This window comes from Phaenicophaeus curvirostris, chromosome 16 (genome assembly GCF_032191515.1).
Source record: "Phaenicophaeus curvirostris isolate KB17595 chromosome 16, BPBGC_Pcur_1.0, whole genome shotgun sequence".
Classification (NCBI taxonomy): domain Eukaryota; kingdom Metazoa; phylum Chordata; class Aves; order Cuculiformes; family Cuculidae; genus Phaenicophaeus; species Phaenicophaeus curvirostris.
Window position 1 is genome coordinate 802,548 of NC_091407.1, and position 16,150 is coordinate 818,697.

The 16,150-nt window shown below is 40.1% G+C and overlaps 1 protein-coding gene across 3 annotated transcripts in view; it reads left to right on the forward strand.

The window, feature by feature from the left end:
• Nucleotides 1-8,096: 8,096 nt before the first annotated feature.
• CPPED1 (calcineurin like phosphoesterase domain containing 1) overlaps nt 8,097-16,150 on the forward strand; it is a 42,168-nt gene continuing 34,114 nt past the window's right edge. Inside the window, exon 1 of one of the 3 annotated variants that reach the window (XM_069870355.1) lies at nt 8,097-8,166. In XM_069870355.1, coding sequence (XP_069726456.1) covers nt 8,103-8,166 — 64 coding nt within the window. In that variant the 5' untranslated portion in view covers nt 8,097-8,102. Of the gene's footprint in view, nt 8,167-11,928; nt 12,046-15,483; nt 15,545-16,150 lie in introns of those variants that run through there. The other 2 variants (XM_069870354.1, XM_069870356.1) reach the window with 2 other exon arrangements.

The following is a 16,150-nucleotide window of genomic DNA, read 5'->3' on the forward strand; positions in this document are numbered from 1 at the left end:
TGGAAGACAAGAGGAAAGACGGGAAATTCTAGTCCAGTCTGTTTATGTTACCATTATATCTGGCTGAGAGCAAGGTAACAGATGCTTCTCCAGGTCTGGGCTTCTCAGCCGTTCCTGGACAACCTTCCCATCCTTATTTAAGGTAAATGGACTTTAAGTATTGTAGTGTATCAATTGCATCAACAGACCATGTACAGATCTTTCAATCTGTACTCTGAATCCTGCTTTCATGTTCTCAGCATAAGAACATATCCCTGGTTTCTTTCTGTTGGTTTGGTTTTGTTTACTTATCTGAAACTATTAATAAGAGATGAAGCAGCCACTTCAGATTAATCTACGGAAGGACAGAAAAAGAAAGAAAAGATTCTTCGGTGAGCAGAATATCATCTTGCTTACATTTGTCACAGAAAGCCTAAATTTGAATTATTTGGACTTCACTTTGCTCTTCAGAACTCAAGTGGTAGGACAAGTATGAGTACTACACCAACACTAGATATACTCCACTGGCTCTCCAATCAGTGATTACTTGTTCACATTCAAGGCCTTTCGTCAAGGTTTTCTGGAGTACAATATAATTCCTATGGCACCTGCAAGCCAAAAGGTCACTCCATTCTCTGAAAACATTTTGAGTTGTGGAACTCATCATGGAATGAGAGTAAGGAGACACCCCTTGAAAGTCTAAGCCTAGCAACCAAAGATCAAAGCTTTGTACTGCTTTTATAAGCAGTTGAACACTATGTGTCTTTTCCCTGAAAAGACTTCCTCCGTTCATGCCAAGATACTAACATTAAAAATATTTATAAGGAAGAGACACATGCGTAAACACCCATAAATACACCATGGGTAATTCACCCATGTGAATTCACATGTGCTACAGATTTAATTAAAAGACAGTAAATCTATATTTTCTTGATATTAAAGTTAATTGGTAAAAGCCAACACCACGCGGCAGTCTTGCCACCTCTGCGAGAGCCTGGGCTAGGTTAATATGCAAACGCCACCAGTCTACACTGTAGTAGGAATGATAAGCTCACGTTTTTCTTATCTGATTTCTTTCCATTCAGGAGCCCAAACTCATAGGAATGTATTATGATCTGGTTTCTGCATGTAACTCTAAATGACAGCATATACAGTGTGTATGCCATAGCTTCAGTTATTAGGAAAGTTTTCAATTTTGACTTAATTTTTATTTCCTCCTAGGCACTTATTATATTCTTCCTAGCATGCTGAGCTCTTCTAATGTTTAGAAATATTGTGGAACTGCAAAAAAGGCGCAGTCAATTAATTCCTTCATTTGGATAATTAAACATTTTAAATACTCCCTCCATACCTTATGTTCAGCTATAGATATATTATTAATAGTAGCTTGTACTGAGTGCCGCAAGAGAATGGTAGGCCCATAATTCCTAGAACCTGGGGAGGAGAACATGTCCTGACACTATGAATTTACGTACCGAATGACAAAGTTACCTTGTTCAAATTCAAACGTGTTTAACACTGTAATAATTACACCGTATGAATGTTGTGCTTTTTTTAAATGAAAAATTCAGCACAGTTAATTATTCAAAAAATTGTTATGGTTGATGAATCCATCCCACAGTGTTCAACAAAAATGTTAATCGTGCTTCACTATTTTTAGGATGTTCTTGTTTTATCATTCATTCCAGTAGCTTAGTCTGTAAAGTAAGACCACTGCATAAGTTCAAGACCATAGTTTTGAAGCCAGACTGTTGTGAAATGGGTGTCATCAATGTGCCATAGTTAAACATGGTCCATTACATCTTTTCATGTTGAGAGCATCCCTGTAGACAAGTGGCCTCCAGTCTCTCTGCTTGTTTGCGTTGGCATTATGTAATTGTGCCACTCTCAAACCCACTCTTGAACAGCAGCATTCAATGACTCCACCATGCCTGGTGAACAAGCCCGAATAAGCTTCATAGTAGTAGAGTCTTGGGGTTATCTGATTTTAAAGCTAGATTGGCTAAAGCAGAAATAGATGCAGCAGTTCATTTTGCAAGGTCGCGAGTTAAATTTGCCACAGAGTAAATTTGTGAAGCGTTGAATGTAGCCCTTTTGTCATTCTCTTCCGCATATGCCTGCAACCAACTGGCAAACGTCAAAATTATCTTCAATGGTTCCAAGTCATCTGGAGAAGTGGCACTCTAGTTAATTTCTTTATTTTGCCTGCTGTACAGGGGATGTACCATTATTGTGATCATCCCTCAGCAAATGTAGGAATGCATCATTAAGACCAAGGAATATTTCCACAAATAAAATTTTAGTTCTCTATTGTTCTAAAAACAGAAGAAATCCAAAGAGGGGGAAAGTCACTTTTCTATCCTCAATTAAAGTCTGCTTTTTTATATTTGGACATTGGACTCTGTTACATTTGGAACAGAGATTTGAAAAACATTGGCGGGTTTAGTCATTGACTAAATTGTTATGAATAAGTACAACTGGAGGAAACATGAAAAGAATCATCACAAAGGCAGTGAAGGAGGAGAGTAGTTGAAGTGAAGAGCTAGTGCAAAACAGGTGGATTACTTTTGCCTTGTAGGGCATGCAGTCTTGTCCTCATCTATTATTAATTTTGAAAGTAGAAGCTTTGTGGTGCATGCTATGTCTTTACCCATAAATCAGCCTCCGTGTCTCTGTACCTGTGTCCGGATTTGATCTTTATCTCTTTTTACCCAAGGCCTGTAAAATACCTACAGATCTTTACACTAGGAACCGGTGAGAAGTGGAAACTGTAATTTATTGCTGAGATAAAACTGTTGAAAAATGGATCCTTCTAGTTATCTAATAGAACATTAATGGAAAAGGAAAAGTCCTTGAAATTCTGAAAAACAAAAGTGCTAGACACAGCTGAAAGGGAGTCCACACTGCAACCTTAAAAATCAAATACTATTTAATTTTCAAATCACATTTCCTACAAATTAAACTAAGAGGTTTGTAATAGCAATAATTACCTATTCAGCATCCTTCATCAGTCTCTGAACTCATTTTCTTCAGTCATTACTTTACTGAAAAAAAAAACTTAAATGGGTCATTTATGCTTAAATTAATCTCTGGTTTTCCCAGCGTACTTTCTTTGTTCATCTCCAACTTTAATCACTGAAAAACATTTAGATTTACAGAAATCTCTGGCAAAATAGATGCATCCTTCATAGTCATCCCGTTTCAGGAAGTTCAGCAACTGCTATATTAGTGACATCACAGATGGTAAAGTCAATTTTAAGATCTATTTCACATGCAAAACCTGGCATACAACGTGAGCGAATACTAATGTGTAGAGGAGTTATATGGAGGGGGACATAAATCGTTCTCTAAGGCAGCAACGATCATCTCAGCTGCTGCTGAAATCTATGGCTAAGGGTGTATTTTAAGGGGAGAGTAGTGGTGGCCCAGGACCCATGAAGGCAAATCAAGAGGGTTTACTTGTCTGATTGATGTGTAACTGCAGTTTCCTCTTACACACAGTACAGTTCTGTGGTGTCAAACCTCACTCTCTAGCAGAAGCTATGACTTTGCAAAGCAGTCCCTCTTTCAAAGATGTTTTGTAATCACTAAAACCATTTTTATAATAATCTGGGATTATTGTTTCTCTATGTCCGGTTTGTTTTATCCTGTCAGAATGGTGATGTGCTTCTCAAAAATATGTTTTGTTAAACAAGTGAGCTGCAAAGAGCCTGCCTGCTAAAATTTAAGTGAGCAAAAAAAGAAAATTTCCACCTTTGTGAAAGAGGATGAATTCTGTTTATACAAGAAAGGAAGAAAAAGGAAGTATCATTTTTTTCAAAATAAAATTTGTTTGCATGTCACCTGTAATGTAAAAATGAGTTTTCCAATCTGAAAAATAATTTTCTGCTTTGCGCAAGGAAACAAAAGGATTTGCCCAGTACGTTTGCAATGCATTTTGAGTTAACTGATGTAACACTAAAACAAGAAAGCTCTTGTATGCCTAGTTGAAAAAACATCTACGTGCTCTGATTGTTTATTGAATGTTAATATTCGAAGGACTGCTGCTTCTTTGATTTTTTTTTGGCAGAAACAGCAACTGTGGTTAATGATCATCTGGGGGGGGTATTTTTTTTCTAATAAAATGTCATTTATCAGCAAAGAAAGAGAAAAGAATCTGGAGGTCATGTGTACAGATGCATAAACTAAATACTGCTGCTTCTGCCAGATTGCTGCTTTTGCTTGTACATTCATGGAATATCTGTTTGCTTAAAAATAAGACAAGTCCAGCAAGTCCAAATTCTAGATCTAGATGCAAATTAAAAGCTCTTATATCTAGATTTTCTTCTTAGAGTAAGTCCGATAGTATATACGCAAAGTCTGTGTATACACATATGAACTGATATGCATATTTTCTGTGTCCTGCAGTTTCAATACGAACTCATGACCCAAACTTCAATGGCTCTTCAGGAGTAGCCACCTAATGTGTCAAAAATATACACCAGATCAAAGAATCATTTCTAGTCTAGCTCTCTCATTCCCTGGAGTCCTTACTGGTCACATCTTTTGAATTTTCTGTCAGTTACTCAGTGAAAGGTGCCAGTACTCAGAGTACCCGAAAATGAAATCTCAGGATAAGGAAATTGATAAGGAGAGGCACCCTGAATAAAGTAGAACTCTTGAACTTGTGGCAGCACACGAATGACGTCTTGCAAAAACGACCAGTAGATCTAGATAGAACCTATATCTGTGACAGAAATGGGAATTCAGTGTGCAAAACAAATTGAGTTAAATAGTGTGTTTAACTCATTACATCAACTTTTATATCTCTCATAGTTACAGTGATTCAAGGAATATATTACAGGTTTCTTGAACAAATGGAGCCTGCCCACACTACATGAGTCAGATAATAATAAATTACATTGTGGATTCTTAACTGTAGAAATAATCAATGTCATCACCATTCCCTTCCTAGCAACAAAATATTGGTTAACCAGTCTTTTTAAGTTGATTGTGCAAAACATTTTTAATATTTCTTACGGTGTTTTGCGGGCCCTTTGAAAATATAAAGTCATTTGGTATCAAGGCCAAACACTAACAGGACCTGCTAACATTGACAATCTTTCTTTAGTGTAATAATTCATTATGTTTGTATAGAATGCCAAAGGAGCAAACCTTAAGTTTAATCACGTTCTGTAACTTTTTAGGCTCAGATTGCTGTATTTATTTATACTTGCACAGTGATCCTGGAGCCTATTACTCTCCTCAGTGGAATAGAAGATAGAGTGGGTTGGTAGGAGATACTATTGCAAGTTTTGAAAAGTTAAAAATCTTTCTCCCATAGCTGTTCCAGGGAGAAGAATAGGAGGGGCATTATATGCCAGACCTTCCAAAATGTTACATCTGCTACAAATGCTGTCCTGCTATAGTATTTATGGGAGATGCAAGAAGAGATTAATAGAAAGCAGACTTGATACGTTGTATGCATTGTTTATTTTCAGCATTGTAAGTCCATATTGCCTCTAAGCAAATACAATAATGTGATCCTTTTTATATCAGCAGGTTTTATTAATTCCCATTACTTTCTCTAACTTATCCCTCAAGGACTCCTATAATGAGCGTGCACTGAAAACAGATGCTGATAATCCTGTGTGTGCTGTTTATACCTCCAGCCTTCATTGGATTCCCTGAATTCCAGATGGCAGATAGTCATTCTATTCTACATACAAGACTAAAATGTATATCTGTCTGTACTTCATAATTTTAATTACAATATCTAGACCAAACCTGTTCTGTCCTTTTCACCTTTTGTATTCTTCTATTTTTGCAATTTGTTGTCTTCTTTTCAATTGCTGAGAACAGAAAGGATTCCCTCCTTAAACCACTGCTTTAATTATTTTGCTTTTTATATCTGTTGCTCATCAGAAATAGTAAGTTGTAAAATTACATACTGTTTTATTAGTACTTTATCTAAGTCTCTTGAGGTACATACAATCATACTTTAAATTGTATTAAGAAATAAAGTAGGCTGGGTTTTTCAGAACTTCCAAGTTGTTACGAACTGTAAGGATTGGCGGCATGTTCTAATACATACTAGAATAAGTTTTAGAAGATCTAGAATTCCTCTGACCTGCGCTGTTCTAATCACAGTCATTACTAAGTTCAACCTTGTATAAGCATTTCCTCCATTTCTCACTTTTCATCTGTCTTATTCTCAATATACTGCATGCTCTCCAGAATGGTATATTCTCATCTGTATGCTCACTCTAACTTTTTAAAATTAGTAAAATTATTCTCAATTCATATTCTATAAATAAGACCAGACACGTGGTACTGTAAATTATTTATTCAGTGTCATTATATTCATGATACTTCGTATAACAAATCAAGTCCTATGACAAAATTCTGCTGCTTTATCTAGGCCTCATCTGGATTAAGTCCATGAAAATCTATAATTAAACTAACACAGATCAGTAGTAACTTTAAACAATTTAGTCACAGTAAAATGAGTTTAGCTGTATGGCATTTGGTCCGTGATCTTGGCTTTAAAAATGCATACTTCAAATTTGGCAGAGTAAAGGAAGAAGAAGGAGAGAGCAGAAATCCCCCTCCTGCACACACACTCCCCATCCTCAGTTGTCACGTTTATATGCAAATGTTCCTTCACTTCTGCAGATGAAAACAATTTTGTACTCAGGCTGCAAAATTACAAGAAAATGTGTTTAAATTACAAAATGGAATTTTTTTATGGTTCCTTATTATAGTAGACAATATTCAAGCTGAGGTGATACAGAAGGATTCCATTTGAAGAGGAGGCAACATAGGCACACAGCATACTCGCCATACTCGCCACCTGGAAAGAGGTGAGCATCCCGAGGCTCATGCGTGATCCATCCTGCAAAGGGATCGGAGTACTGGCAAGAGAGCTGTGGAGAAGAAAGCCCCTTACACATACCTACAAAAAAGACCTATGAAATTCCAGAGATATAGATAAATCTAGAAGATCTTAGAATCCACATCTCTGCCAGGTCTGATTCAGTCTTTGAGATGTGTGTACCTTGACTTGAAAAAAGGTTTGCCTTTAGCAACACATCCCGGGTGAGACAAAGGCAGCTCGGTGTGCTGATGGCAAGCTCACGTCCTTCTGCCACAGAACTACAGCACCGTGTCCTGCCAAAACACTCACGTTCTCTCTACACTTTTTGGCCTCATCTTGATGGTATTTCCCTTGCAAAACTCATTCTGAGTTTAGTTGAAGTCATGCAGCAGTCGTATGTTCTGGTTTATGACTGCTCAGCCCTATTAAGTAGATGAGAAGAGAATGAAAACAGAAAAGGTCAAACATCTCTTTGGCTCCTTCAGCCAATTCCTTCTATAGCGGGATGTGCAGTCCCAGCGCTGACCACGATCACCTGTTCCATGGCGGTGTGAGGGTATTTCAATCAGCTGCACCTGACAGTCAGAAATGCACTTTAGTATTTACTTGCTTAATGTACCAAATGCACAAAGAGGGGAATTGACAAAAACTGCTTAATAAAAGGGGCTTCCTCTAGCTCTTTCCATCTAATGATCATCAAGCCGTTCATCAGCAGGAATCAAGCTGCTGTCGTTGGTGGGTAATAGTGCCCATTGTACAGATGGGGAAATAATCCGACCGTGGGAATGTGTTTTAGTCGGTAACAGGAACCGTGTCTAGTGCTTTGCTGCAGGTTTCACCAGAGAGCGAAGAGGCCCTCGGAGCTCCGCGCGCCTCGCGGTGCGGGATGTCGGGCCCGGCCCGCCGTCCTCCCTCTGCGGGGTCGGCGGGGGCTGCAAGGCGAGCAAACCCGCTCCTCTCTTATTAATATCGTGATACATTAATATATATCAATGTAGTATATATTATCATAAGTTTATAGATAATATTTTATATTCTTATTATCCACTTAAAGGCAGGGTATCCCGGGCTGCTTCCGCTCCCGGTGACCGCAGGCGCCGCGCGGCTCGTGCCCCCTTGTCCCCCCTCCCCTCCCCCCTCCCCTCCCTCTTCCCCTCCCTCCGTTCCCGCCATTCCCTCCCCCCGCCCCCCGCAGGCGCCGCCCCCTCCCGCCGGCCCCTCCCCGCGCGGGGCGCTGTGCGGGGGGCGCTGTGCGGGGCGCTCGGCGATGGCCGCGGGGGGCGCCGCGCTCCGGACGGCGCGGGGCCGGGCCCTGGCCGCCTTCCGACCAGGTACGGCGGGGGCGGGAGCCGGGGGTCCGGGGGCGCTGCGGGCGGCTCTGGCGGCCACAGGTGTCCCGGCTCTCGGCCGAGCCCGGGCCCGCGGGTGTGTCCCCGGGCGGCTCGCGGCGCTGCGGCCTCTCGGGGCGGCTCGCGGGGCTCTCGGGCCGGGCCGGGGGCCTGAGCGCCGGGGAGGGTCCGCGGCGCTCCCGGCTCTCGGGCGCACAACTTGCTCTGCGGTAGGAAATCTTTCGCTGTTGCCACGCGGGGTATTTTATCTCCCTGTATTTGTTTGTAAGTCACGGTTTGGTTTGGTTTGGTGAGGTGCGCGAGGCTGTTCGGCCCCAGCGATCTCATGGTGTTTTCGTTGGAAGTATTTGGCTTTGCTTGTGGCCAAATAAAGAAAAAATCACTAACTCCGAGCATGCGAAGTACATGTGTGCAGTCGTTCTGGCAACCTATTAATTGCAGATGGTGTGGCTGGTTTGGAACAGAACGCCTGGCGTTGGTTGAGGGGACAGATGGCAGAGAAGCCGTCTAGTTGTATCAACTCTGTCGTGAAAATGCAGCAAAAGGACTGTTCGACAGCAGTGGAAAAGTTTTTGAACAAAAGCTTTATCTGAGTACTTCTTGAAAATTGAAACGTGGAAGAAAAAATGCGATACAGGTATTTGGTTTTTCCAGGTATATTTCTTTCTCCTCAAGTGTCCCTGTTTGGTATCCTTTAGACTATGATTATGACTTTTCTTACCGGCTAGTTGTTTTGAACCTTGTTTAGGACTCTCTAGACTGTCACAGTCCAGCTCCCTTCTTTGGGTACAATGTTTTTTTGTCGGTGTTTACCTAGCTCTTTCTTAAGAGGCTAAAGTTCAACATAACCTTTTAATAACTAAATGATTGGAAAAAAGTACAACCAGTGGCTGTCAAAACTAAGGCAAAGTTTCTCGCAGTTTGAGTTGAAAATGTGCTGTGTTTTGTTTCTCTCCTCAGTCTGTAGGCTTCACTTCTGTTAAACAGGTGATCATACAAAAGACTTCCTAACACTGTTACGGCTTTGGTACGCTATTTCCTTTTAAAATTTGACACTCACTATTGAGAGTTTAATTTTCTTGTTTTTCTTACTGCTTCTTCTGCAAAATCGTTATTCCATGCCCTATCCTGTAATAGTCTTCCGTTAAGTCTCCTTTCACATAATGTGGAGTTTGTACTTGTTGCCTGCTCTAATCTGCTATTAATACATGATGTGCAAATCAGAAGCTCAAGGTTAGGGTCTAAATTATCCATGTAATCAATGGAACATAGTAGCAAACACTGCATAAATACCCTGGTTTATTGGCAAGACACCTCTGTGTGCTATGGCCTTACTTTGTTAATACATTCTCTGTCTTTTCTACCCGTGTGTAAATACGCTTCAGATGTCTACTATTTTTATTGGTATTTTAGTGAAGAAACAGGACTGTGTGTTTGAGTGAATTCTGTCTTTTCCATCACTTCTCTCAAAAAGTTGTGGTTTGTTTGTTTTGGGTTGGGTTTTTTTGTCACAAGTATGCCAGGAGCATGGTCTGGAAAGAATTCCTGTGGAAGTACCTAGAGCACCTTTTTCAAGTAACTAAATGGTTGTAGTACCATCAGCTTGACTGGTTGAGAAGTGTCTCTGTTTTGAACTTTGCTTTTGCTAGTTGTAGCTGATGGTTCCAAAACGTTCATCTGAAAGAGGCGGATAACCAGTGTTGCATACTCATGTCCTCCATTCCACAGGTGATTTTATGGTCATGACTTTTTGTCACGCTTCCCTCACCGATATTTGCAAACTCTTTAAATTTATTCAGTTGCTTCTCATATTGCTTATTTGGTCTGTTCTCTTTTCATTTGCTATCTTTGCTTTTTAGACAGTACTCAATGTTGAGATGTTTCTTTGTAGCATTTGCTAGAACTGTTGTTGTTTATATGAAGCTGGTGGTGTTTTTCCCATGTGCACTATTCTGCATTGAAGTTCATCTGCTTTCTTGAAGAGTCAGTGGGTAATGAAGTCTCTCCCCAGTTCTTCACAACGAGGCCTTGTTTTCATACTGCCAAATGGTTAGTTTTAGCAAATTTCACTTCCTCGCTATTCAGTTGCTGTTACAGATTGTTTTGAATTCGTTGAACAGTGTAGGTTCCAGTACAGATTCAGGTGGGATCTCTCTGTCTTGTCCGTTTCTTTTTTTTCTTGCTAGTTTTTTATACATGTGAGGACATTGATATTTCAGGATAGCTTGGCTTCCTTAGGAGTCTTTGATGAGTAGCTGTCAGATACCTCAGTAAGTGCAGCAGTTAATGTCATTGTTACCGTTTCCAAGAAGTTGCCTGTACAGGTGGCAGGTTTGCTGTCAGTAGTTACCAGGTTGCTCAGGAAACCTTTTTAAATGTAGGTATGGTACTGGCCGTCTTCCTGCTTCTGATGCAAAGGCAGTTTTAAGAAAGGTAACTCCGTAGGGGGTAGTTGTTTTTTACTTTTGAGTTCTTATTTGGATGCCATCTAATCTGAGTGGTTTGTTACTGTTCATGTCTATTTGTTGAGTCGTCTACTGGTATTTTGATTTGAGAGAGAGCTCATGAACTGTTTTTAAGGAAGAATTCTGGCATTAGGTCTTTGCAAGTTTCTTCACAATAAACGTGGCTACAAAATTTACACTTTATGTTTGGGTACATCTTGCATGTGGAACATGTTCGCCTTAGTGAGCATCTGGCAGGCTACCTGCTCTTAATGCCTTTAAAAAGGGGTTTATTAGTTTTCAGATTTGTTCTATTTCCACTTGTTCTTCACATTCTTTAGCTTGCCTTCTTGGAGTTTCATATCTAACCTTGTAGTGTAGAAAATCTTACCTGTTTTCCTTATTCGGATGCTTCAGCTTTTTGAAGGGTGCTGTCCTGCTCTTACGAGCATCCTTATGGCTGTTACTTATGTTGTTTAGTCGGTCTGGATGCCTTTTGATCTTACTGAAGTTCTTAATAAATGCAGTACATATGGTCGGAGCCTCTGGGACAGTGTCTTTGAATAACTTCCATGCTGCCTTCAAGGATTTCTGCACTTTTAAAAGTCATCATAATTACATATAATTCGCCTTCCTTTGAAATGAAATACAACTGCAGTTGATTTCTTATTTTTTCTTGCTTTCACATGAGTGTTGGATTTTGGCACATTATGATTGCTGTTCTAGAGCTCTTCAACAGTAATATTTTTGAGTACTGATCAGAACTGCTTCCCAACTAGCATATTCCATTCCCAGTACTGTCTGCATCTCCCATATGAATTAGGCTAATTCTTATGTGGGTTTTGAGCAACTTTCTGTGACTTCACCTTGTCATTATGCAAGCCACCCCCCTTCACACCTACAGCCTTGGGCTGTAAAGTTTCTGTAATGAGTTTACTTGTTAAACTTGGGGGTGGGCATAAAGGTATGACTAGAGTCTAGCATTCTGTATCCCTCAGTACGAATAAATTGTATCTGAGGGGACATTTCCTACCTTGATTGTTATCTAAGAAGTTTAAAAGTATACTTTTTAAAAATAGTAGCACTGCCTAATTTATTTAAGAAACTGTGTTCTGTCAGTTAGTGTTTCCACTGATATAAGGGCATTTTTTGTATTTATTACAACTCAGAGTATACTGAGCAAGCACTAGGTATATGTTCACATCCATCCTCCTTTGATGCAGCAGTGTTTATCGAGAGACTATGGACAGGAGTAAGTTTTCGTAACTGACTTTTTTTCATGAAATTCCCTAAGGGAAGAAGAAAACCAATATACTGTTGAAGCCAACCAACATGCTTTTGAAAAATTCCAGCAGGGGAATACGGGAAATCGCACCAGTACTATGTGGCTGTCAGAGGCCAACCTGCAGTAGTTTTTGTGAGCAATCGCTATATAACTGTGTTTGTGAGCCTTGGAGAGTGGGGAAGAGAAATTAAGAAAAGCAAAAGAAGAAATAAGGGTGTGTTAAGATAATAGCTATTGTCCTCTAGAAATGGTAAGGTTCGACTTAAATCACACCTAGGACCTTGAAGTGTCTTTTTGTGTGTGATCACAATGCACGGCTGAGGTTTCCTCTTGTGAATTGCCGCTGACTACTTTGGCCCTTCACAGAATTAATCCTAAGATAAAATTAGAAGCTGGCACCATTTTTCAGCCTATGCTACCAAAAATTCGGTGCATTGATCCTCTTGCCATACTCTGGCATGCATGGGAGCAGAAAAAGAGTGGGAAGCTATTGAAACTGAGGCATAACAACATATTCTGAAGTTGGACTTCTTCCGTGGTGATCAGCTGTGCAGCTCTTAAGGAGGCCTGGGAACAAAATGGATTTGGAATAGGAGTTTTGTGTGGCTTGATGTATAAGAGCTGCTCCCCAGACATTACTTGTCCTTCAGAAGTGGAAGCTGTATGTACATCACTTATCTGAGAAATCTGCTGACTTTTGCCTGGCATTTGCATTTTCTTATTGCTGTGATAAATACAGAAAGTTACAAACAGCCTCTATGCTCATAGGGATGAAGAGCCAGTTTACAGGCATTCTCAGCTCTGCTCAATTTTGTGATATAAAGGAGAAGGCAGAAAAAAAAACGTTGCACTGGGGGCACAACAACCCTATGCAGTACTACAGACTAGGAGAAAAGTCTTGCTGGAAAGCTGCCTGGAGGAGAAGGACCTGGGGGTGTTGGTTGAACATGAGCCAGCAGTGGCCCAGGTGGCCAAGAAGGCCAATGGCATCTTGGCTTGTATCAGAAATGGTGTGGCCAGCAGGTCGAGGGAGGTTATTCTCCTCTGTACTCAGCACTGGTGAGACCGCTCCTCGAATCCTGTGTTCAGTTCTGGCAGAGGCTGCCCAGGGAGGGGGTTGAGTCACCTTCCCTGGAGGGGTTTAAAAGAGGAGTGGACAAGGCGCTGAGGGACATGGTTTAGTGGCAGATAGGAATGGTTGAACTCAATGATCCTGGGGGTCTTTCCACCCTGGCGATTCTGTGCTGCTCTTGCTTTACCTAGTATGCACTTTGTCTGGTACAGCTGCCTAGCTCATCTAGAGACTTGAAAAAAGGACCTCACTTCCCATGGACTTGGATATTGAAACTCTTAGCCAAAAGGATACATTCACAATCATTCCCATAAAAGTTATGGTCTGCTGCATTTGAAGGTAAGATAGTAACTGAATGCGCTATTTAACTGAAACCTTCTGGAATAACATCTAGGACCTGGATCGTGACTAGATGATCACTGCAAAAGCAGCTGTTCCCTCTCCCACCATTCCCAGATTTGTCTGAGCACTCTTCTCATGAGTCAAAAAAAAAAAAAAAAAGGTTAAACCAATTTTTCTGGTGCTGCACTTACTGCTTGAGCAGATGAGATTCATTTGCACGGGCTCCAGTACCTGTTCTGCTTGAGGGTGCCAGCAGGCAGCTGATGAGGGACAGAAGTAGGAAACTGAAGTTTTATTACTATTTATCTGAACACATGAGTTCTTTAATCGTTAGGCAAAAGACTTCTGGATCCATCTGTAGTGGTGGATGTGCTTTTATGTCATGTTTCTTGTTGCTGCCCCTCTTGCCGTGTTGGTCTTTTTCTTGAAAGAGTACCTGTGCAGGCATGCCTGAGTTTTAAGCAAAATAAGCCAAATTGCACTAGTTGCAACGTGTTAAACCTTAGCTGGACTGATGTTGTGTCTTGCACAGATAAGGAAAAACTTGCATGAACGCCTCTGCGGACAGACCAGTGAGGACAAGTAAGAGTTATTTACTGCCTGAGCTGAATTCAGAACAGGCTTAAGAGTACAGGCGCTAGTTTGCACCAGTGATGTTGTACCAATACAACTCTCAATGATATACTATTATTTACAGCACTTTATAGTAAATGAAATACATTCCCGATAAACGGAAGCTTAAGTTTAAAATGAGCGTCCATATATTACTTCGTCCCCTTATGTTCTTTTATTTCATGGGGAACACAATCAGTAAGTACTAAACTAAACTAGTAAGTACTGCTTGTTAAGTAATAAGCTAATGGAATTTGGATTAATAGTGGGTTTATTTGTTTTCAATATGGTTTCTAGTTGGAGTGATAAAATAACAAGGCAAAGGTAGAAAATATTTATTCAACCTTACTGTTATTTTTTTTTTAACTATTTGATAAATTATCACAAAAAAATACCACAAAAAAAAAAAAAGCTGTTGAGTGATTTACTTGAATAAGACCAGTTAATGAAACTAATGTTTTAATGCACCCGATTCCTGGATCTGTTCTGTTGTCTCTGCTTTCTTCATTTTATAAATACTTTTTTCTTTCCTGCAGGGGAATATAACATATACCTCTGCATCATTTTCAGTTCCTTTCTCTTTTCACCTCCTATCTCTTCCTTTCTCACCACTCTTCTTCACCTCCACCTCTGCATCTTCTGTTTCTCCTTTCTTCTGCCACTTCTTGATTCTGTCTGCGTAGTCAAATTCTCTTTTGAAATTCATCTTATCAGTGTCTCTCTCTCTCTGCCTCACATGACCATCTCTCACCCACTCAAACCAGAGCATCTGTGCACAGTCCTGGAAACATTCAGGTACTTAAAACCTAGAAAGCTACTGTATTGGCACAAATGTAACACAGGGGAAAGAAAATATTCATGAAATGTATATTAGAATAGCGCCTGGTCTGGCCTTACAACCTGTTTTGCATCAGCTCTGCATGTTCCCCAACAGTGCATTGTGTGCCTGACAGCCTCCTGGCCTGCTGCATGTGCTGTGGCTGTCGCTGGCCAGCAGACTCTTGTCTGGAAAGGGAAACACAGTGTGTCCATAATTGAAATACGGTCTTTGAAAACATAGACTAGTTCTCTTTTCTGAGTATTTCCTGTAAAAATTAATGTTTCTACGTTTTACTTAGGCTACCATGGTAAAAATTACTAATTTCAGATTAATCAGTACAAAACAAATAGATTTTGCTGAGGATTGATTATCAATACTGTCAACTGAGTTGCTGGAGAAGTGTCAGGTGTTAAAAATCCTGCCACGTTGTTCAAAGAGTTGAGCTTTTTTTCCCATTTAATGAATTTGAGGATTGTGCCACTCCTCCAGAACGAGTTCCTCTTTCAGACTTCCCCTTTTCTTAGTTTTATTTCGTATAGGTCATAAAGGATGATGCAGACTCCCTTAACTGCGTTTTTCTGTAGCCTTCCACTTACAAAAACCGAGTAAGTTGATTGATTTGCACAAACAATGCCTTTGATGCAGCATGTAAACTGGGTTTTTTTTATGGCAGTCATACTTTGCCGTGCAAGATGTAAAGACCTAAGTTGCTTTGTGTTATTCAGCAGGTTCCATAAGGCTTCTATTGCAAACTCATGGATAGATGGTTCATTCCACTTCCCTGAGTAAGTTACGTAATTGGAAAATGTAATTTCATTTTGGAATTAAAATGTGGTGGCTAGTTAAAAGTTTCCGTCTGTAAAGTACATGATTATTATTTAGAACATGGCAATGCTGGTATGAATTAACCGACAGTGTTAACAAATTATAAATAATTTTGTTTAGAAATGAAATGTTACTTCAACTAAAATGTTAACTGGAAGCTTGCATTTGTCAAAATTACCTGATGCCATAGCAACAGGTGACAATTACAAACAGCTTCTGGGAGTTGCTCACATTCCTCCTTCCCCACCTCAGCCTATCCATATCCATGGTGCAAGAGATGAATTCTAACCTCTAACTTTCCTTGAAAGAAAGGTACCTCCGCTTCTTGCAAAGTAGGAAGCTCCAAGTCTAGATCACTTGAAAGAAAATGAAAAGTGTATCCACGCAGTGGACATGCTACTTGCTTACATACTGCTATTGGAAGATTAGTTTTACTTCTGACTGTATTTCAGATCAGACTGGCATAATGAGAGTATATTTACAGATTATATTTTAATTTGAAATAATTTGATTTTTTTTTTTTTTTAGATTCAGCTATAGATGATGTAGTCAGTGAGGTTTTAACA